The following is a 24,689-nucleotide window of genomic DNA, read 5'->3' on the forward strand; positions in this document are numbered from 1 at the left end:
CCGCCCTCTTACGGAGCTGGTGTGCCAGCATCCGACTAGCCTTTTCCCCGTACTCGTAGGTCGCCCCCTGCGCCTTCCTCCACTGTGCCTCCACCTTCCCCGTGGTCAACAGGTCAAACTCTGTCTGGAGCCGTTGCCTTTCCCCAAGTAATCTTTCCTCCGGGGCCTCTGCGTATCTCCTGTCCACTCGCAAAATCTCCCCCACTAACCTCTCCCTTTCCCTGCCCTCTGTCTTCTCCCTATGAGCCTTGATGGAGATTAGCTCTCCCCTGATCACCGCCTTCAACGCCTCCCATACCACCCCCACTCACACCTCCCCGTTGTCGTTGGCCTCCAGGTACCTTTCAATACACCCCCTTACCTTCTACCTCATCTGCCAGCAGTCCCACATCCAACCGCCACAGCGGGCGTTGGTCCCTTTCCTCTCCCAGCCCACTTCCACCCAGTGCGGGGCATGGTCCGAAACGGCTATGGCCGAATACTCCGTCCCCTCCACCCTCGGGATGAGCGCCCTGCCCAGCACAAAAAAGTCTATCCGGGAGTATGCCTTGTGCACGTGGGAGAAGAAAGAAAATTCCCTGGCCTGCGGTCTTACAAACCTCCATGGGTCCACTCCCCCCATCTGGTCCATAAACCCCCTGAGCACCTTGGCCGCCGCTGGCCTCTTTCCCGATCTTGATCTGGAGCGGTCTAGCGCTGGGTCCAGCACTGTGTTAAAGTCCCCTCCCATTATCAGTCCTCCTACCTCCAGGTCCGGGATGCGCCCCAACATGCGCTTCATAAATCCAGCATCATCCCAGTTCGGGGCGTATACATTTACCAACACCACCCACGGCCCTTGCAACCTACCACTCACCATCACGTATCTCCCTCCATTGTCCGCTACGATAGTCTTGGCCTCAAATGACACATGTTTTCCCACCAGAATTGCCACCCCTCTATTCGCGTCCAGTCCCGAGTAAAATACCTGTCCTACCCATCCCCTTCTTAACCTAACCTGGTCCGCCACCTTCAGGTGTGTCTCTTGGAGCATTGCCACGTCTACCTTCAGTCCCTTCAAGTGCGCGAACACTCGAGCACTCTTCACCGGTCCATTCAGGCCCCTCACGTTCCACGTTATCAGCCGGATTGGAGGGGCTCTCAAAGGTCCACGCCTCTTCAGGCGTTTCGAAGTAGTGGTGTTGGCCGTTATATGTGACCCACAGTCGCGCTGGCTGCAACATTCCAAATTTCACTCCTTTCCGATGCAGCACCGCTTTGGCCCGGTTGAAACCCGCTCTCCACTTAGCGACCTCCGTGCTCCAGTCCGGGTATCTTCTGATCTCAGCATTGTCCCACTTACTGCTCCGCTCCTTCTTGGCCCATTTCAGGACCCTCTCTCTGTCTGTGAACCGGTGAAATCTCACCACCATCGCCCTTGGCGGCTCGTTTGCCTTGGGTTTCCTCGCCAGCACCCGGTGCGCCCCTTCCAGCTCCAACAACCCCGGGGGGGCCTCCGCGTCCATCAGCGCCCCGATCATTGTGCCTGCATATGCCGCGGCGTCGGCCCCCTCCACTCCTTCTGGGAGACCCAGGATTCTCAGATTGTTTCTCCTCGACCTGTTCTCCAGGTCTTCGAGTCTTCCCGCCCATGTTTTGTGTCGCGCCTCGTGTCGCTCCACTTTCACCGCCAGGCCCAAGAGCTCATCCTCATCCTCACTCACTTTTTCCTGGATCTCCTGGATCTTCACCTCGTGGGCTTTCTGGGTTGCCCCAAGTCCTTCAATTATTGCCAGCATAGGCGCCACCATCTCCTTGCGCAGCTCCTCGAAGCAGCGCTTGATGAATTCTTGCATCTCCTCTTTGTCCCCGGCCGCCGCCATTTTGTTTGTTTTCCCCCCTCTTCTCCCGCTGCTCCAGTGCCGTTTTTCTGGCCGTTTCGCTGCGGGTCCAGTCCATACAGGTTAGTGGGGGACCTCTCTCCTCTCTTCCCCACGGGTTGGCTATGTAAAAAGTTCCGTTGGGGCTCTTCTATCGAGCCCGAAAGTCCGTCTTCGCAGGAGCTGCCGAATCGTGCGGCTTAGCTCTGCATAGTCGCAACCGGAAGTCTGTTCTTATGTTATCAACAAGTTGCTGGCTTCTATTCTCGATATCGACTCTGGGAGGAGTCTTTAACTGTGTCCTGGACCCTTGGCGATAGATCGAGGCCCAAGCCTTTGCGTCCTTCTGGAGTGGCAAAGGCACTTTAGCCTTTATGGAGCTGATGGGGGAGGGAAGACCCTTGAAGATTTTTTACATTCAAATGAGAAGGATTTTTCTTTTTTCTCTCTGGTACTTCTCTCGGATACTTCTTTGATCGACTTTTTGCGGTGGGTCGATCTCTGCTTCCAGGAGTGGTGGGGACAGGATATTTGGCAACAGTGATTTTGGAATGTGCTCCACGTTTTGTGGATTTGATGGTGGGGTCGGGCCCCGCTCAGTGCCCCCTGTGGAGGTTGGAGACTGTTGTTGGGAGATAAGGGATTCTGTGAGGGTTTCCTCCGCCATTGGTGAGTACATTGATTTTAATAGGAGTGAGGAGATTTCATCTTCCACGTTCTGGGAGCCATGACGTGGCGATGCCGGCGTTGGACTGGGGTGGGCACAGTAAGAAGTCTTACAACGCCAGGTTAAAGCCCAACAGGTTTGTTTCAGATCACTAGTTTTCAGAGCGCAACTCCTTTCTCATGTTCTTTTTAAAAAAAATAATAAAAAATTTAGAGTACCCAATTATTTTTTCCAATTGAGGGGCAATTTAGCATGGCCAGTCCACCTATCCTGCACATGTTTGGGTTGTGGGGTGAAACCCACGCAGACACGGGGAGAACATGCAAGCTCCACACGGACAGTGACCCAGGGCTAGGATTTGAACCCAGGTCCTCAGCGCCGTAGGCAGCAATGCTAGCCACTGTGCCACCGTGCTGCCCTTCTCATGTCGTTCTTAGCCCCAGTCTGCGGAAACCAGCATTTACTTCCAGTGGCCTTGGACTCATTGTTTGGGACATAGGGGGTGAAGGGGTTGGAGCAGTTTGGGGACATAAAAGCAAAATTTGGGGAAGTACGCTGATTTTGAATTGTTGGGTAAATTCCAGCTTCCGATAACTAATCTGTTTAGGTATTAGAGGTGGCATGCTGGCACTGTGCACTGCCTCACAGCACCAGGGACCTGGGTTCAATTCCTTCTCGTGGTGACTGTGTGTGGAGTTTGTATGTTCTCTCTGTGTCTGCATGGGTTTCCTCCCATAGTCCAAAGATGTACAGGTTAGATGGATTGGCCATGATAAATGACCCCTTAGTGTCCAGAAGGTTCGGTGGGGTTACTGGGTTATGGGAATAGGGTGGGGGCGTGCTACTAGATGGGGTGCTCTTTCAGAGGGTTGGTGCAGACTCGATGGATCGAATGGCCTCCTGCAGTGTATTTTATGATTCTATGATTATTGGGTGCGTGACCTTTTGCGTAGTGGTTCCTTCCTTCCCTTTCTTGGCACCCTCACTCATTGGATAGGGTTCTTTCGGTGGTTAAGCTGGGGGAGGGGAAGATATCAGATATTTATAGTTGGCTTGTGTCGATGGAGCAAGCACCATTGGATGAGGTTAAAGGGAAGTGCGAGAGGGAGCTGGGTCAGGTGTGGGTGTATGTGGTGTGTGTGGGTGGAGTGAGGCTCTGCAAAGGGTCAGTGCCACCTCATGTGCTGGGCTCAACTTTATTCAGTTAAAGGTGGTGCACCGGACACATCTGACCAGAGCATGGAAGAGTGTTTTTTTTCCCGGAAGTAGAGGAGAGGTGCGAATGCTGTTCATGGAATCTGACGAATCATGTGCATATGTTCTGGTCTTGTCCTAAACCTGTGAGCTTTTGGGTCTCTTTCTTCAGCACCATTTCCGGGATTCTTGGAATTGAATTGGAGCCTTGCCTTTTGGTTGCTCTCTTTGGGGTCTCGGTCTCTCCAGAGCTGTAGAGAGGGGCGAAGGCGAGTTCTGTTGGGTGGATGACTGGTTTTGTCTAGTGCTTCATTGTGGTTAAATGACCGTATGGAGGGTTTGCGCTTAAAAATGGTCAAGTATATCATGAGGGATTCGGCAGAAGATTTGGCAGCCTTACATTTCCTATTTCAGGGAGCTGATCGGCATCAGATGTTGTGGGGGTGTGTGGTTTCCTGGATTTGTTATAGGTTTTATCTTGGTTGTTTTTCTTTGCGGGCGTGAGATGGGGGTGGGGGGGGTTGCGCTGTGCAATATGGTTTTATGGTGTTATATTGAAACATTTTTCTTATTACAATATTTAAAAATAATTTTATACCTTTTTGTGGGATCCCCCCCCCCCCCCCCCCAAAAACATTCTCATCTGAACTCCAGCGAATATAATCCTAACCAACTCAATCTCTCCTCATACATCAGTCCTGCCACCCCAGGAATCGGTCTGGTGAACCTTCTCTGCACTCAATCTAGAGCAAGAACATCCTTCCTCTGAAAAGGAGACCAAAACTGCACACAATATTCCAGGTGTGGCCTCACCAGGGCCCTGTAGAATTGAAGCAAGAATAATAATCTCTGCTTCTGTACTCGAATCCTCTCGTTATGAAGGCCAAAATACAATTTGCCTCCTTTACTGCCTGCTGCACCTGCATGCTTAACCTTCAGTGGCCGGTGTACGATGACACCCAGGTCTCGTTGCACATTCTGCACTCATAATTTATGGCCATTCAGATAATCTGCCTCGTTTTTGCTACCAAAGTGGATAACCTCATTTATCCAAATTAAACTGCATCTACAATTCATTTGCCCATTCACTCAACTTGTCCAAATCACACTGAAGGATCTCTTCTGCATCCTCACAGCTCACCTTCCCATCTGGCTTTGTGTCATCTGCAAATTTGGTGGTAGTTCATTTTGTTCACTCATCTAAATCATTAATATATATTGTGAATAGCTGGTGTCCCAGCACCGATCCCTGCGGCACATCACTAGTCACTGCTGTCATTTGGAAAACACCCATTTATTCCTACTCTTTGTTTCCTGTCTGCCATCTCTATATATTACCCCTAATCCCATGCACTTTAATTGTGCAAGATAATCTCCTATGTGGGACTTCGTCAGAAGCCTTCTGAAAGTCCAAATAAAACACATCTGCTGGCTCTCCCTCATTAACTGTATTAGTTACATCCTAGAAGAATTCCAGTACATTTGTCAAGCATGATTTCCCTTTCATAAACTCTTGCTGACTCTGTCCACTCCTGCCATTGTTTTCTAAGTGCTCTGCTATTAAATCTTTGATAATGCTTTTCTAGAATTTTCCTCACTAATGACACCAGGCTTATTGGTCTATAATTCCGTGTTTTCTCTCCTCCTCCCTTAAGCTACCCCCCAATCTGTAGGAACTGTTCCAGAGTCTATAGAATCTTGGACGATGACCACCAATGCATCCACTATTTCTGCCGCTACTTCCTTCAGTACTCTGGGATGTGGGTTATTAGGGTCTGGGGATTTGTCAGCCTTCAGTCCCATCAATCTCCCCAATTCCATTTCTCTACTAATACTGATCTCCTTCAGTTTCTCCCTCTCACTAAACCCTGTGTTCCCCAACATTTCTTGTATGTTATTTGTGTCCTCCTTTGTGAAGACAGAACCAAAGTATGCATTTAGTTGGTCAGTCATTTCTTTGTTCCCCATTATAAATTCCCCTGGTGGGAGGCAGGGAGGGATTGGAGGATGGTTATGTGGGGAAGAACAATCATTCCATGAGTTCTTGGAAGAAGAATGGGGCCCGTTCTTTGTTTAATTTTCAGTGGAGCTGAGCTGGCCATATGGGAAATTGGAAATCTTTCCAAGTGCTCCTGTATATTATGTATGTAGTACTTAAACATTGCGAGGAAACAAGCATATTGTAGTAATTAAACAGATACTTTTTGGAGGTTATGTTTGTGATTCAAATGGGAAGGCATGCTTGCTTATGTCATTATGTTAATGTAAATAGTTTAACGTTTGTTTGAATTCGATAATAAGAGACTTAAAGGGGGAGGGATGTAATAGAGACCCCTTTTAAAGGGGCAAGGTTTGTGGGCCGGGTGGTCATGTGACATGATTGCCCAATTGGGCTGGAGAGCAGGCATCCTGGAGCTGAGCGCAGGTTTTCCCAGCCCTTCTGGGACTGGCGTCGAAGTAATTGGTAGCATATTTATTATACTCTATACATAGTTTATTCCTTATGAATAGGTTGTTTATAGGTAGCATGGTGGCGCAGTGGGTTAGCCCTGCTGCCTCACGGCGCCGAGGTCCCAGGTTCGATCCCGGCTCTGGGTCACTCCGTGTGGCGTTTGCACATTCTCCCCCGTGTTTGAGGGTTTTGCCCCCACAACTGTGCAGGCTAGGTGGATTGGCCGCGCTAAATTGCCCCTTAATTGGAAAATATGAATTGGGTAATCTAAATTTATATTTAAAAAAAAATAGTTTGTTTAGTTACTAAACTTGGTGGTCGCCCATCCTCGAATTATTACAGCTGCTTAAGGGTTCAGGAAGGAAAATGCATTGATTTCAGTCAGAAAGGATGTTCTTTGATGCCTTTGCTTTCCACACTAACTGTTCTTATGGCTTCTTTGAGGAAAATTGCTTTCTCATGCTAAATTGAAGGATGTTTGTGGAGTGTATTTAGGCTAACTGGAAACTCAGTTGACTGTTGTGACTTGCATCATGTTGGCAGACAAACGTTTATGGTGTAATAATTTGCCACTGAATTTGAACCCGGGATCAATGAGATACAAGGTCTTTTGAGTTTAACCCACTGTGCCATCCACTTTTTGTTGTAAAAGTGCCATTTTCTTAGCAAAGAACTCAAACTGAAATGTCATTACATGAAGTCAGATTTCCTGTTGTTTTGGTAATGGAGATGATGGTGGTGGTGACTGTAATTTAAGGAAGACTACTGAAATGAGTCATTTCCTGAAATTATATGCTTACAGTGCTGGATGTGGAAGAACTGGAGCCATATGTGCAATTGATTATACCTGGAATTTGCTAAAAGCTGGGGTGAGTCATCTATTTTTCTTTTTTTTCCTCCAAGGAAAACCTGCATTGTCTAAACATATGAGCAGAGAAATGGGCTATATTTGTAAATACTACGTTCTTAAAATCACAGCCAACTGGTAAACTGAGTTTAGCATCTTCCACTACATGGTATTACACTTGTTAACTAACCATCGGATTGAATACTTTTGGATTAATATTTGAATGAACTTTTTTCCGTGTATCCAACAGCACTTGAGCTCTAAAATTGAGTAGCCAAATCTGCAGGAATAAATAAAATGTGTGAATTGTATTATGGCTACATTTATGTCAGCAGTTTTTTTTAGAAAGAAAAACTAGGAGGTTTGAAATTTTCTGAGTTATCTATATTAAAAGAGATTAATGCCCTTAGTTGGGACAAAAGATAGCTATTTAGGAGAATTGCTAAGTTGGATAAGTAGATTCATGATTCAGATGTAAATATAGGGAAATTGTTTTATCCTTGGAAATATATGAAACATGGTTACAGTTGTCTTGAGAGAAGGCTTGAATGATGAGACAAGCTTCTATCTCCTTTTTGTACGGATTGTCAAGGTGAAGACTGGTTCATATAAATGTTATGTAGTTAATTGACTTTGCTTTTGTTTTGATTAAAAATACTTTTGTAGGCACATATGGCTTCTGTTTGGTCCATGTTTCTACATGCTTTCAGTTTATAGCATTCATAGAATATTTCCAACTGGAATAATACAAATCGTAACTTTATTTTATACCATTTTTGCATAAAAATTAAGATGCGTTTTTATTAAAATTGGGGAATTGTGTGGCATGTTCAATGCAGAATGCTGAACAATATGGTTAGTGGCGCTGTGGAAGATTTTTCTTGACCAATGGCAGGATTTTGGATAAGGAAGCTTATAATCAAAAATACTATGCCAGGTTGGCAGGTTTTTTTTTAGCAAAATGCATCTTTGTCGAGCATTGCCAAGAATTGGATAGCTAATTGCTTTAAAATGTGGCATATTGGTGGTCTTTTGCCAACACCATTTGCTTCTGGGATTGTATTTTGCACCTCCACTAAATTCTAATATTGCAGCTTCAATTATTACTTGCAAATTTAAAATTGTAATAACATTACAGTTTAATTGATATCTGCTTATGACCATGTGTGTAACATATATGTTAACCATTTTGTTATAATGAAATGAAGCATTGACTGAACAATACATTACCGGAGTACATATTGTATTAGAGAGGAAATTATATGTGAATAGTTACAGATATGATCACATACCCCTCTGTCACCAAAACTGTTTTCCACTTGAAGCATTACTCCTCTTTGTCCTTACTTCAGCTCATCTGCTCCTGAAATCCTCATCCATGCCTTTTGTTGCCTCTGGGCTTAACAATTCCTGTGCTCTCCTGGCTAGTCTACTGCTTTCCATCCTAACCTGCACAAGTCCCCTTCACCCATCACGCCCTGCCCCGCCCTGCCAAAGAAACTGCATAAATCCCAACTCTTTAACTACATTTTTGGTCACTTGTCCAAATATCTCTTTGTGGCTTTTTCAAATTTGGTTTGATTTTTGTTCCTGTGAAGCACCTTGGTATGTTTTACCACATTCAAGATGCTATACAAGTGCAAATAAATGTTGAACTGTACTATTGAACTTTCATATTTTCTTGTTTCTATATCTATTGCATTAACTATCTGAGATCAGATTGTGCATGTAGGGGCAAGAGAGAATTGAAATTATAATGGGGAATAAGAAAATGACAGAAACTTTAAGCAAATGCTCTGTACCTATCTTCACAAAAGAAAGCACACAAAGGAAATAATGGGGAATCAAGTGTTTACCAAGCAACATGAGCTCAAAAAATTCAATATAAAAATAGCAGGATCAAATGGTGACAAATCCCTTGGACCTCGCGACTTACATCCTAGGGTTTCAAAAGGGGTAGCTACACAGATCTTCCAGACTTTCTTAGATTATGAAACAGTTTCTCTGGATTGAAAGGCAACAAACAACTGTACTATTTTAAAAAGGAGGAACCAAAAAATGTGATCTTTTAGCCAATTAGCCTAACATTAGTAGACAAAATGCTGGAACCTGTTATGAGGGTACTGTTACAGGGCACTTCAATCATATTAAACAGAGTAAACATGGATTTATGAAAACAATTGTGTTAGATAAATACATGCGTAATTTGAGGGTGTAACTAATAAGATGGATATGGAGGAAGAAATGGATGTAGTATATTTTCAAAGCATGTGATAAGTGCCACACATGAGGTTATTACACAATTACAATTCGGGGGTTTGGGCTAATCTATTAGCATGCATTAAGGGTTGGCTACCAATCCACCTAACCTGCACATCTTTGGAGTGTGGAAGGAAACCGGAGCACCTGGGGAAAACCCACGCTGGCGCTATGAGACACCACTGTGCTGCCCCATAGCGCCAGCGTGGGTTTTCCCCAGGTGCTCCGGTTTCCTTCCACACTCCAAAGATGTGCAGGTTAGGTGGATTGGCCATGCTAAATTGCCCTGTAAGGTGGGGTTGCAGGAATAGAATGGAGATTGGGCCTCGGTAGGATGGTCTTTTGAAGGGTTGGGGCAGACTCAATGGGCCGAATGGACTCCATCTGCACTGTAGGAATTCTAACAGAAAAACAGTCCGACTGAACAGAACATATTTGAGGTGACAGACTGGAACTTGCAGAGCACTGCAAGGGTCAGGACCTGGGTCTCTGCTACTTGTAAAAAATATATTTCTATTTGAGGCTTTTCTTAAAAATATGAATATATAAAATTTCAGAAGAACATCATATTAACCCAACAAACAACCCCAATGCTCCTGCCTCCCTGAAGTACTCCATTCCCGCCTGCCACCACCCCTGAAACCTCGCATCCAATCTCACCAGCTCAAACCTATGGTTATCACAAATAGGTGCCCACAACGACACATCCTCTAGCCCCAAGTGCTACCTACACTGACGCCACACCTGCAAAGCCGACACTACCACTGAGCTAATGGAATAACTTGCCAGCGAGAACAGCTGGGGCGCCAACAACAAAGCCCTCAAGCTCGTTGCCCTACACGTTGCTGCCTCTGCCCGTCTCCAAACCAACCCCTCCCCCATGGTCCATTTCCTTGCTATCGCAATGTTTGCAGCACAATTTATCAAATTTGGCCAGCCAGCACCCCCCCCCCCCCCCAAAAAGGAAAAACCACCATGCCCGTTGCACCTTCCCCGCCCACGCAAACCCCAAGATGAACCCATTGACTTTCCTGAAAATCAACTTGGGGACAAAGATAGGGCTTCTGAAACACAAACCAAAACCTGGGCAGCACTGTCATTTTTACTGTCTGCACCCGCCCCGCCAGCAAAGGACAAAAACATTCACCTCTTAAAATCCGCCTTCATCCCCTTTACCAATCGGGCCAATTTCAGCCTCTGCAGCTGGGCCCAGCTCTGATCCACCTGGATATCAAGGTATCTAATGCTCGTCCCCCACCACCTTGAAAGGCAACTTCCCTAACCTCACTTCCTTCCCCCTAGCATTGATCGGGAACACCTCACTCATTCCCATGCTAAATTTAAACCCTGAAAACTGGCCAAATTCTCCTAAAATCCCCATAATCCCCCATTGCAGCCCTACAGGTCTGTAATATATAATAGCAGATCAACTGTGTACAGCGAAACCCAATGCTCGACACCCCCTCCCACTAAATTCCTCAACTCCCTAAGCGCCATTGCCTATGGCTCTGTCGCCAAGGCGAACAGCGAGAGTGAGCCCCCCTGTCTTGTCCCACAGTGTAACCCAAAGTAACCCGAACTCACTTGGTTTGTCTGCACACTTGCCACCGGGGCCTAATCCACAGACCCCTGTCCGAACCCAAAGCACCCCAGCACGTCGAACAAATACGCCCACTCCACCCGATCAGAAGCCTTCTCCGCTTCCATCGCCACCACGACCTCAACCTCCTGCCCCTAAGAGGGCATCATAATCATGTTACGTAACCTTCGGACATTCGCTAACAACTGCCTTCCTTTCACAAAACCCGTCTAATCCTCCCCAATTAACCTGCGATGCAAGCACCTTCGGCATAACTTGGCATTCAACAAAGATATCGGCCAGTATGACTACACTGCTCCGGGTCCTTATCCTTTTTAAGAATCGGGGGATAGAAGCCTGTGATAAAGTAGGGGGGAAATTCCCCCCTCCACCTCCCTTCATTATATGCCCTCACCAGCAGTAGCCCCAGCTCTGCCCCAAACCTTTTATAAAACTCGAATGGGAACCTGTCCAGGCCTGGGGCCTTCCCTGCCTGCATTGCCCCCATGCCATCCATCACCTCCCGCAGCCCAATCAGGATTTCCAGGCCCTGCACCCACCCCTCCTCCACCTTGGAAAATTCCAACCCATCCAGGAACCGCCCCATCCTCTCTCTCCTCTGTCCTCCAACCCCCCAAACGTAGGCTCTGATTCATAAACCCTCCTATCAAAGCCTTCAAACACTCCTTTCACCCCCTCTGGATCCATCACCACTGTACTCCCTTCAAACCTCACTCTACGAATCTCCTTTGCCTCTACCTGCTTCCTCAACTGATGGGCCAGCATCCTACGCACCTTCTCCCAACTGCCCCACCGCCTTTCCCGTGACACTAACCCAAACTCCGCCTGGAGCCCTTGTCTCTCCTTCAACAACCCCTCCTCCAGTGCCACCGAGTACCTCATATCCATCCTCAAGATCTCATCGGCCAGCCTTGCCCTCCCCTCCTACTCCACCCTCTCCCTAAGCGCCCAAATTGAAATAAACTCCTCTATGACTCAGCTTTAAGTGCCTCCGACATCGTGGCGGGTATGACCTCCCCCGTATCATTCACCTCCACGTAGCTCCGAATGGCTCACCCTCTCCGCCAACATCTAACCTTCACTGTGGCTGTTGGGCCTCCCCTTGAACCACCTGCAAATCCACCCAATGCGGCGCATGGTCAGAGAGAGATAAGAGACCTGGCTTGAAAGGGGGACCCGTCTTGAAAGGCAAAATGGTCTCTACTGTTTATGTTTTATTAGCGCAATTAATTTTAATTCCATTTTATGGATTATAATTCACACTTTGCCAAAATGTTTTTTTTTTTTTTTTGCTAGAAAATTCCTCAAGAATTCAGTGTGTTTAGCTTGATTCAAGAAATGAGAACACAAAGGCACTCTGCAGTTCAAACAAAGGTATGTTTGCATGTGATGCTTATTTTTATTCATTTTCCTCTGTGGTATCGGGATGCTTTTCTGTATTAAAGGTGCTGGGTAAATGCAATAAATGTCATTGTAAGTATGAGCTTTCCTTGGTGCCAAATTCGCCGAACAATTTCATTAATGTCATTGATTATCAGTTGCCCAATCTCCAAAGATCTTGCTCAGCATGTAAAAATGTGATTGTTTACATTATAACATTAAGTAGAATGTTTCACTAATCATTTTGAATGCATTCTAGTAACCAATTGTGTGACAACCGTGCAAATATCCAATTAGTCAAACCAAACTAAAACTCTAGAACAATTAGATCTTTGTTCAGTGACTTTACCTGCTCGAGGTACAAGAATTCCATCAAATCACCCAGCCACGATTCAACACTGTGGCATTGCCTGCCTCCAGCTCATCAGTATCCATCGGCAGGCCAACAGCAATGCGAATGCCAAAGCATCCACCTCTGTCCTCAACTCTGGTTGGTCTGACACCCTAAACACAGCGACTAACAGACCGGGCTCTAGGTCAATATTCAGGAATGCCGATATGGTGCGCTAAAGAACCCCCAAAAATCCACCAGCTTGGGACAGGACCAGAACATGTGTGTATGGTGCGCAGGCCCTCTCGAGCACCGCTCACACACTTACCTTCGACCCCTTCAAAAAATAATCTCATCCTGCTCCTGGTAAGGTGCGCCCTAAACACCACCTTTCGCTGTATCAAGCTCAGTCTCGTGCAGGATGACATAGCGTTCACCCTACAAAGGGACTCACTCCACACCACCTCAAAAATGTGTCCTAGCTCCTCCTCCCATTTGGCCTTCACCTCATCCACTGAAACCTGCTCTTGCCCCATGATCCGCCCATCTATCCCAAACGTGCTCCTCCTCCCACCCCGACATGAGAGTATCTTTTCCAGCAAAGTAGACGGCGGTGCCTCCGGGAAAGTTGGAACTGGCCGCCGAACAAAGTCCCGCACCTGAAAATATCTGAACCTATCCGGCCCTCCAAGCTCCGCTTTCTCCTTCAACTCCTCCCAACTTGCAAACTGTCCCTCCAAAAACAAATCTCTCACCCTCTCCAACCCCATGTCTTTCAACCCCCTGAATGTAGCATCCAATTTCACCTGCTCAAATAAGTGGTTCCTACCGATTGGGGCCCACCGTAACACTGCCCTCAATTAAAATGATGACTGAGTTGCTGGTATATTTTCAACGTGGAGACTACCACTGGATTCCCAGAATATTTTGCTGGTGAAAACGTCAGAGATGCCATCACCATGGCCTCCAAACTCGTCCCTCTCCTGATCCCAAAACCATCCCACCCCCTTCTCCGCATTGCCTGCTCAGTAATAATACAACAAATTTGGCAGCGCCCACCCCCCCACCTGCCTTTCCCTCTGTAGGACCCGTCGCCGAGTCCGACATGTTCTCCCCGCCCGTTACGAGCTGCTCTATCTCCAGAAAAGCCCATCAGGTCCCAGCGCCCTCCTGGCCTGCATCTTACCCAGAGCTCTGCGGACCTCCTCCAACCCCATCACCACCTCCAATGTCTCCTGCAACTCATCCCTCACTGAGGAAATTCAAAGCCCTCTGAGAACTCAACCATATAATGTTCATCCTCTGGTGGCACCTCTAAAGCCCCTCATAGAATGAACAAAATGCCTAATTTGAAACCAACCATCCTCCAGATTCCCACGCCTGCACAATCTGCTTGGCAGCTCTTGCCGCATTAACTGATGAACGAACAGTTAGCTAGTCTTCTCCCAATACTCATATTTTCTCTTAAGCGCTGCAGCTGTCGCACCACCGAGTCTGTGGACAGTAAGTCAAACTGCATTTGCAGCAGCTTCTTGCACGCCAAGAGTTCTGGCATTGGGTCACCCCATACTCCCTATCCACATCCAGAATTTCATCCACTACCTTCTGACACTCCTGCCTGTTCTCCCTATCTCTCTCTATATAATATATATATATCTATATAATATATAGATATATATGATTTGTACCAGATGATCTCTCCTCCTCGTTCCATGCAACGTTGTTCTTTATGGCCCCCAAAATATTGGCACAAAACCAGAGATCAGATAACAGACCGACATCTAGCCTCCAATCTGCACGCTGTGCTCGACCCCCCCCCCCCCCCCCCTTTCCAACTTTAAGTCCACCAGTTGTGTTGGGTAGTGTGAAATCACTACCACCGACATCACCCAGGCAGAGCAAGGTCCTACCCATAATGAAAAAATCAATACACGAATACACCTAATGTACCAGTGGAAAAAAATGAAAACTCCTCCCACTCCCAAGTGCATAACTGCTACGGACCCGCTCCTGCTGTATCTTCCATAAATGCCATTTACACCTTGGCCATCCCCCAAAGGGATAGTGATCTGGGTCTGTAGCGGTCTAATTTTGGATCTAAAAAGCAATTGAAATCCCCCAAACCAGCTGATGTGTGTCCAGTTCTGGAATGGCAGCCAACAATTGTCTCATAAACTTGACATTGTTCCAATTTGAGTGTACGTTCACCAACAACACAGCCCTCCCTTCCAACCTACACATGACTATCACATACCGTGCCCCGGAACTGCCACCACCGCAACAGCCTCAAAATGGACCCCCTTGCCAGTCGGAAGCCCCCCCCCACATATGCCCTGCCGTCAAATCCTGAGTGAAAAAACCTAGCTCACTCAGGCTTTCCGCAACCTGATCTGGTCCTGCACCCAATGGTGTGCTTCCTGTAGGAACAAACCCATTGGCATTGGCATACTTAACAATCCACTTTTACAACCACCCCCTTCCCCCAGCAGAGCAAATGTGAAACAGTAGTAAAACAGCAACATATCTACATCATATAAACACCTCCCTTCATACAGAGTCCAATATAGTCCAACATAGCGGTCCAACTTTTTCTCTCAGATGAAGGCCTCCACTTGCTCCGGTGTGTCAAAAAAATGATTATTTTAATCCACTAACCCGTAAACGTGCCAGATACACCATTCCAAACCTCACACCCTTATTATAAAACACCGCGTTCACCCGATTGAAGGTTGCACCCCTCTTCGCCAATTCCGTCCCAATATCTTGATCTATTCGGACTGTATCTCCTCCCACTCGATATTCTGAATCACTTTCACCCACTACATGACCCCCTCCTTCCCCAGATAATTGTGGAAGTGGATTATCGCCATCCTCAATGGCTCAATCGGTCTTGGCTTTTGCCTGAGGGCCCGATGTGCTCTACATTTCCAGAGGGGTGAACACTTCACCCCCTCCCACCAGCCTAGAAAACATTTGTGATAAATACTGGATTGTCTTCAGGCCTTCCGCTCCCTCTGGCAACCCCACCAACATGAGGTTTAATCGCTGTGACCTATTCTCAAGGTCCACCGCTTTAAATCTCAGGCCTTTATTGCTTTCCGCCACCGTCAGCAACTCTGTCTTCACCGAGGCAAACCGATCCTCGTGCCTCGACAAGGTCTCTTCCACCCCTTTTAGTGCCTTGCCTTGTGCCTTCACCATGTTTGAAGTTTGCACCAACTGTTCACGAATTGAGCCCAAAGACTCTTCAATAGTGCCTTTAAAAGATTCCTTAATTTCCTGACCCTGCCACTTGAACTGCCTGTCCATTTGTTTGTCAAACTTTTCAAGCTCCTGCGCCATTACCACTGCCAACGTGCCTAATGTAATGGCCATGGCGGCCATCTTCCCTCTATCAGCTTCTTTCGACGGGCTTCCCTCCTGAGCCTATTTAATATTGAGCTGCTTTGTCGACTATTTCGACATACCCCTGTCTGGAGAGGGTTCACCTACTCAACTCACTGGGTTTGAGCCCCAGAAACCCTTGAAGAAATGGGTAAAAGGGATCAAATACAAAAACCTCGTCGGGAGCCACTTTTTATGTTTCTTGTCTTTACGTGACGTCATCAGAAGTCATTCCAGGATATTTTACAGAAACATAGCAGGTAAACCACTCTGCTACCATTTTTTTTATATAGAATTATTTTAGCGCAAATATCAAGCTGTTTCTCTCTTGTTTCTCAGGAGCAATATGAGCTTGTTCATCGTGCAATAGCTCAGATATTTGAAAAAGAACTACAAAAGAATCAATGCACTGAAACTCTTTCTGACACAGTAAGTGATAGTTTTTAGATGTTTTATTTTTCACTGTGATAAGTATTTCTTTTTCATTCCTTGCAGTAGATGCATTTTACTTACTTTGATGTGAAGAAAATTGTCACAGTTAACTGATTTAGTACCACTAAGATTGTTGATTTTAATGCACATCGGCTTATTTATTAATCAAGTTACTAAACTTTTATGGCAGTAACTTGTTAATGTTAAATATTTCACAAGTTGAAGAAAAGCATTGAGGTTTCACATTTTTTATATAAAACTAGCAAAATGGGTAGATTCCGAAAATTAAAAAAAACATTGCATGCAGATAACTGGCTGCTTTTTTCCGGAAAATCTGTTTCCTCTTGTGCAGTGAAATGTGGTCACTCACAGTACCTGTGACTTTGACATAATACTCTTTTTTTTTTTTTAAAGTAAAGAATCAAGAGTAATTGAACATCTGGGAAAAGTCATTCAGTGACAGGAAATTCAGCCCTTTTTAATAATACTCAACAGATGTTGTTCCTGTTTTTTTTAATAGCAAAATTATTTAGCATGTTCACAATTTGTTAATATTTTTACAGTTGCATACTGCTGACTTATTTATAGCATTGCTAGCCTATTGCTTTTGCATTGGGGCAAAGCGGTTCAGAAACGTATCTGTTCTTGAACTCTGTGGTGTAGCTCAGGACTTGTTGAACAATGTCTGTAGTTATGCATTGCAATAAGTGAAATGGATTGGGGATAGGGAAAAGGGTTCAACATATTATAATTGGCATAATGCTTTAATGTTCTAATTGATCCAAATAGCAATATTCTAATGTAAAAACATGGTTATAGCATAATTTGCTAAAATGATTTTGTACAGTATAATCCTTGGTGCAAACTACATATTTAAGTAGTCACTATTTTATTTTAACAATGTATAAAATGTATTTTTAGGATGTCTCAATACGCAACTATGTAACTAAAGTATGGATTTTGCAATAGTTATTCAAAATTTAAATGATATAAATATAAAATGAAGTTGACTTTTAAAGTGTGAATGATTAATATATTTTAATTTGGTAAGTTTTTAAAATTGTTTTTGGGTGTGTTCTGATTACATAATTGTGGGAAATGGTGTCGCAGAAATTGCTGAGCCCAACCAACCATGTGGGAAAACTAAATTGATATCAGTGGTCATTAATCTAGGGTGCCTTGTTCATTTCTAACACCGTAACTGTAAACTCCAGATACTTGCCTATTCAGCTCCAACTATCCAGTTTCCAGGATTTAATTGCCCTGTTTGGGTACACAAAGGGAGAATTCAGAATGTCCAAATTACCTAATAGCACGCCTTTCGGGACTTTTGGGAGGAAACCGGAGCACCCGGAGGAAACCCACGCAGACACGTGGAGAACGTGCAGATTCCGCACAGACAGTGACCCAAGCCAGGAATCGAACCTGGGACCCTGGCGCTGTGAAGCCATAGTGCTAACCACTATGCGACCATGCTGCCCAGTAACTTCATTGCAGTGTTAATGTAAGCCTACTTGTGACAATAAAGAATATATATAAAAAAAGAAAGAGCCACAGAATGTAGCTACTACAACTTGGAGCCTGATTTTTCTTGCTAAACATGCCATTTCCTGTATTTGGTTTTCTTTTTTTTCACATACATATTGTTAACCAAGCTATTTGTCAACAAATACCATATACTCACGGATAAGCAACTGATATAAAAGAAACTCCAACCCTGCTCCTCTCCACTTGCTAGATAGGTTGATGACCTTTTCTTTGCAGATTTCAGTGATAGTAATTGCTGAAATTCAAGTTTCCCTGGATTTGGGAGCAGCTCTTATAGCCGTTATTCTTCTCTTATGTTTGGAAATATTGATTTAATGCTCTACAAGATTGGGCACACTTGATCTGGATAAATATAGACCAATATTTATAGATGGGTAAGTACTTTATACAGAAAATATTAATCTGCCTGCCTCCTGACCCTGCTAACTTTATTTCTTATTTTCATTTACCTTTGCTTTAAGACAAAAGGAAGTATGTAAGAAAGAAGATTGGACCTATTTTTTGTTGTGCCTTCTTATTGAGCTGTATTTGTGATTAATCTGGGACTTGCTCTCTACTGTTGTTGTTTAGTGGGTTCCACTTGTACTTTCCAACTGCCCCTTCAATTCCAGGCTCTTGAGTTTAGTAAGTGGAGTGTTTATATTCAACCCTGTTAGCTGCTTTTGTCTTTTATTACAGGATGACGTTAGTTCTGAAAATACAACCAATTCTTCTCTTCCTGACAAACCTGATTCACCACCACCAAAGCCACCACGAGTACGAAGGTAACTTACTTTCAGTTTGGATAATGTAACCGTTTCAAGCCAGATACAACTTTAACACTGGTGAATGATACGGTTGGAAGACCTGCAGAAATGTACCAATAAATAAGTTGCAGAATTCCTGTAGTTAAGTTCCGTGGGATGTTAACTTGCATTCATGGCACTGCATTTGGACCTGATTTTAGCTGATGTCCTATGGAGTGATATTCTTCGAGGCACAAGATGTGATGTATGAAGCTTTACTAGCATTCTGTATGGACCTTTTTGAATTGAGTGCAGTGTCAGCGTTCCATTTTGTCATAAATGTGGAATTGTGACTTGAGCACATGCAATTCTGCTACATGCAAGTATTTCAATTTTAAAAATACCAAGTTGCACTTAATTTGTGCGTTTTAATTTGATGACATCCCAAAGTACTGAAACGAAGATGAAAATAAAAGGAATTGAGAAATGGAGAGAGAGGAACTCGCATGAAAATGTCACCAGAGTCAGAAAAACAGAGGACATGTACAGGAAAGTAAGACTTGTAGAGGTGGAAAAGAGCAAGATCATGAAGGAATTTGCTTAACAGGACAAGAGTTTCTAAAATGGATGCTTAATTAGATAGGACGCTGGTACAGATTTGTGAAGTTCGTAATAGGTGATTGGGAATTAGTACAGAATATATAAGTGGCAAAGTTTTGGAAGAGTTGCAGTTTATGAAGGGTAAAGCTGCAAGAAAGTGCATTGTATTAACCAAATCTGGAGGTGTTAAAGAAGTGGGTAGTCATTTTATTGATGTTTGGGGTGCAGGCAGAGGTAAAACTGAGTAGTTTTAATGATAGCAAAGCTGCAGGGTCTGAACCTTTTCATAGAACTGATGTTTCATCACCATCAAAGTAATCTTGAGGTTGCCTCCAGAGAGTGGGAGGAAGGAATTGATACAATGGTTCATAGTTTCAGGTGGGAACTGAGAAGAATGGTGTCAGGCTTGTTGATGTTAATATCAACAAAAAGATGCAGCATGCATAGACATAGAAGCAGGAGTAGGCCATTCGGCCCCTCGAGCCTGCCCCGCCATTCATTATGATGTGGAGTTGCCAGCGTTGGACTGGGGTGGCACAGTAAGAAGTCTTACAACATCAGGTTGAAGTCCAACAGGTTTGTTTGGAATCACTAGCTTTCGGAGTGCAGTTCCTTCATCGGGTGCGCTCCAAAAGCTAGTAATTCCAAACAAACCTGTTGAACTTGAGCCTGGTGTTATAAGACTTCTTACTGTGCTATTCATTATGATCATAACTGATCATTAAATTCAATTCCCTGATTCCACCTTTCCCCCCCAAATCCCTTATTCTTGTTAGTCCCAAGATCTATATCTAATTCCTTCTTGAAATCTCACAACATTTTGGCCTCAACTACTTTGTGGTAGTGAATTCTGCAGATTCACCGCTCTTTGGATGAAGAAATTTCTCCTTACCTCAGTCCTAAAAGGTTTACCCTTTATTCTCAAACTATGACCACTAGTTCTGGACTCCCCCACCATTGGGAACATTCTGAACCTACCCTGTCTAATCCTGTTAGTACTTTATAAGTTTCAATGACATTCTCTCTAACTCTTCTAAACTACAATGAATATAATCCTAACCGACTGGTCTCTTCTCATATGACAGTCCTGACATCCCAGGAATCGGTCTGGTATACCTTCGCTGCACTCCCACTATAGCAAGAACATCCTTCCTCCGATGAGGACGCCAGAATTGCACACAGTATTCCAGGTGTGGCCGTACCAATGCCCGTACAATTGCAGTAAAACATCCCTATTCCTATACTCAAATCCCCTTGCTATGAAGGCTAACATATTGTTTACCGCCTTTACTGTCTGCTGTACCTGAGCGTTTACTTTCAACGACTGATGCACGAGGACACCCAAGGTCTTGCTGATAATCCACCTTCCTATTTTTGCTACCGAAGTGGATAATCTCACATTTATCTACATTATACTACATCTACCATGCATGCACACTCACTCAGCCTGTCCAAATTCTGTTGAAGCATATCTGCATCCTCCTCACAGCTCACCCTCCCACCCAACTTTGTATCATCTGCAAATTTGGAGATAAACATTTAGTTCCTTCGTCCAAATCATTAATATATAATGTGAACAGCTGGGGATTTAGTACTGATCCCTGTGGTACTGCACCAGTCACGGCCTACCATTCAGAAAAAGATCCATTTATTCCAACTCTCTGCTTCCTGTCTGCTAACCAGCATTCTGTCCATCTCAAGACACTACCTGCAATTCCATGTGCTTTCAATTTTATTTATAAAAAAATTATTCTCCTTTTTCACATTTTCGCCCAAATGTATATCCACCAACAATAAACAATAATCAATAACAAATGCGATGTCAATCCCCATATCAGTAACTACAGTCCCATCCTCCCACCAACCCTCAAACAGCAACCCGCATGTTAACATAGACAAATAACAAAAAGGAATCCGGAATGACCCACAGTCACCATTAACACATACAATCTCTCGCTCTCTCTCTCTCACACTCACTCTCTCTCTCTCTCTCTCTCTCTCTCTCTCTCTCTCTCTCTCTCTCTCTCTCTCTCTCTCTCTCTCTCTTTCCCCCCCCCTCTCTCTCTCTTTCCCCCCCCCCCCCGCCCCCCCAATGTTCGATGTAATCCAATTCTCGAAAGTGCATAATGAATAACACCCATGAATTGTAGAACCCATCCTTGCCCTTAGTTCAAATTTGACCTTCTCAAGAGTCAAGAATTCCAGCAGGTCCCCCTGCCATGCCAGGGTGGAGAGGTAACAGGATCCGCCTTCGGACGATCAACGAGATAAAGGCTACAACATCTGCCTCCGCACCCGTTTCCAACCCCAGCTGGTCTGCCACCCCGAATATGGCCTCCCGAGGGCTCTGGTCCAGTTTTACGTACACCACTTTGGGGGTAACCCTAAAACCCTCCTTCCAGTAATCCTCGGGCTTTGGACAGGATCAAAGCCCCCCCCCGCGCAACATTCACACACATCTTCTACCCCTCAAAGAGCCGGCTCATCCTCGCCCTTGTGAGGTGTGCTCTATGTACCACCTTCAGCTGTATCAGCCCCAACCTTATGCACGAGGTGGAGGCACTCACCCTCCAGAGCACCTCACACCAGAACACCACCTCCATACCCTCTCCCAACTCTTCCTCCCACTTTGCCTTGATCCCATCCAGCGGTGTCTTCTCCTCTTCCAAAATAGCCTCGAAAACTGCCGACACTACCCCCTTCTCTAGCCCCCCCTGTCGTCAGCACCTCCTCCAGCAATGTGGAGGCCGGCTCCACTGGGAAGCTCTGTATCTCCTTTCTGGCAAAGTCTCGAACCTGCATGTATCTAAATATTTCCCCCTGCTCCAGCCCATACTTCGCTCGCAGCTCCTTCAATACTGCAAACCGACCCCCAAGAAACAAATCTTTGTTTCCTAATTCCTTTCTCCTCCCATCTCCAAAATTTCCATCCCACTTCCCTGGCTCAAATCTATAGTTCCCCCGAATCAGCATTTCCCTTGACCCTGCCCCCAACTGAAGTGCTGGTGAAACTGCCTTCAAATTCTCAACGAAGCTATTACTTCTGGGCTCCCTGAGTTTTTCCCTGGGGCCGTCGGAAGCGGCGCTATTGCTAGCGCCTTCAATCCTGGTCCCCCTATACAAATTCTCCTCCATTCTGACCCACTGAGAGTCAACCCCTCTGACCCAGCTCCGTAGCGTCTCCACATTCACCGCCCAGTAATAATACATCAGGTTCGGAAGACCCAAACCCCCTGCCTGCCTTCCTCTCTGTAGGAGCACCTTTCTAATTCTGCATGCGCTTTAACTTTACGTAGTAATCTGCTATGTGAGACCTTGTCTAGAGCTTCTGAATGTTGAAATCAACCACATCCACTGGTTACCCCCCCCCTGTCAACTCTCTACTAGTTACGTTCTCAGGAATTCCAGTAGATTTGTCGAGCATGTAATTTTGTAATTCCATGTTGACTTGGTATTTTTATATCATTGCTTTCCAAATGCAGTGCTATAGAATCCATGATAATGGACTCCAGCAACTTCCCCACTACCGATGTGGGGCTCACTGGTCTATGGTTCCCTGTTTTCTCTCTACCTCGTCTTTGAATAGCGGGCCTACATTAGCTACCCTCCAATCTGTAGGAACCTTTCCAGAGTCTAAAGAATTTTGGAAAATGATGCCAATGAATCTGCTATTTCTAGGACCGCTTCCTTGCGTACTCTGGGATGAAGATTATCAGGCCTTGAAGATCTATCCGCCTTCAATCATATTAATTTTCCCAAAACCGTTTCTTTACTAATACTAATTTCCTTCAGCTCCTCGCTAAAACCTGTGTTTCTCAGAACTTACGGTCCATTATTCATGTCTTCCTTTGTGAAGACAGAAGCAAAGTACGAATTTAGTTCCTCAGCCATTTATTTGTTCCCCTCCAGAAAATCCTCCACTATTGTACTGTAGCTAATTTGACTCACTCAATCTATATGCAGGTTAATGTCACCCACAACCACAGATGTTCCTTTATCAGCAATCTGATTCAACTCTGATTTCCTGTATAATGTTATTTCCAACATTACCACTACAGTTTGGTGGTCTGTATAATGATAATCTTTAGTGTCACAAGTAGGCTTACATTAACACTGCAATGAAGTTACTGTGAAAAATCCCTAGCCGCCACACTCCGGCGCCTGTTCGGTTTCACAGAAGGAGAATTCAGGATAACCGAATTACCTAACAGCACAACTTTCGGGTTTTGTGGGAGGAAACCGCCGGTGAGCACCTGGAGGAAACCCACACAGACACAGGGAGAATGTGCAGACTCTGCACAGACAATGACCCAAGCCGGGAATCAAACCTGGGACCCTGACGTTGTGAAGCGATAGTGCTAACCACTATGCTACCATGCTGTATACCATCCCCACCAATGTTTTTCGCCCATTGGTGTTTCTCAACTCGACCCATACAGATTCCAAATTGTCTGTGCTAATATCTTTTCTCAGTATTGTATAAATATCTCTTTAATCAACAAAGCCTTTTCCTTTCTCTCTGTTCTTCCTAAACACAGAATAGTCCTCAATGTTTAATTCCCATCCGTGGTCATCTTGGAGCCACATATCCGTAATCCCAGCTACATCACACACGTGTACATCTATATGCGCAGCTAATTCATCCATTTTATTTTGAATACTTTGAGCGTTCAGGTACAAATCTTTAAGGCTAGAGGTTCCTTGTCCCTTTTCTACTTTTTTTTTTAACTGTGTCTTTATCTGATTCTGGCCCTTGATTTCTCTGCCTATCACTTTTCCTATTCTCCTTGCAGTCTTTTTCTCCTGTTCTTGATTTTCCCCTGCTCTGAATCCTTACGTAGGTTACCATCCCCCTGCCATATTAGTTTGTGGGTAAGGACAAGGTGCCAGAGGTAATGTTTTGAGGCATATACGTGATGTGACTTTGTGAAAAGGAGATTTTGACTCCATGCTTTTCCATTCTGACAAGCAAATAACTAGAAGTAAAACAACTAACCCATTGGGGAGTCATAGTTCCGGTACTTGGTTTCATAGCTATAATTAAAACTTTCGTGGATATTATTTTCAGAGATCAGGGGCGGAATTCTCCGGTATCGGCGCAATGTCCGCTGGCTGGCACCCAAAACGGCGCAAAACAGTCGGGCATCGCGCCGCCCCAAAGGTGCGGAATGCTCCGCATCTTTGGGGGCCGAGCCCCAACCTGAAGGGGCTAGGCCAGTGCCAGACTAATTTCCGCCCCGCCAGCTGGCGGAAAAGGTCTTTGTTGCCCCGCCAGCTGGCGCGGAAATGACATCTCCGGGCGGCGCATGCGCGAGAGCGTTAGCGGCCGCTGATGGCATTCCCGCCCATGCGCAGTGGAGGGAGTCTCTTCCGCCTCCGCCATGGTGGAGACCGTGGCGAAGGCGGAAGGG

The 24,689-nt window shown here is 45.3% G+C and overlaps 1 protein-coding gene across 6 annotated transcripts in view; it reads left to right on the top strand.

Annotated features, from left to right (window-relative positions):
- Positions 1-24,689, top strand: part of LOC140387960 (tyrosine-protein phosphatase non-receptor type 12-like) — a 198,333-nt gene that overhangs the window by 81,509 nt on the left and 92,135 nt on the right. For all 6 annotated transcript variants that reach the window (XM_072471346.1, XM_072471345.1, XM_072471348.1 and 3 more), the window contains exons 9-12: positions 6,975-7,041; positions 12,175-12,252; positions 16,313-16,402; positions 18,632-18,717. In XM_072471346.1, coding sequence (XP_072327447.1) covers positions 6,975-7,041; positions 12,175-12,252; positions 16,313-16,402; positions 18,632-18,717 — 321 coding nt within the window. The remainder of the gene's footprint in view (positions 1-6,974; positions 7,042-12,174; positions 12,253-16,312; positions 16,403-18,631; positions 18,718-24,689) is intronic.

This window comes from Scyliorhinus torazame, chromosome 13, assembly GCF_047496885.1.
Source record: "Scyliorhinus torazame isolate Kashiwa2021f chromosome 13, sScyTor2.1, whole genome shotgun sequence".
Lineage (NCBI taxonomy): Eukaryota > Metazoa > Chordata > Chondrichthyes > Carcharhiniformes > Scyliorhinidae > Scyliorhinus > Scyliorhinus torazame.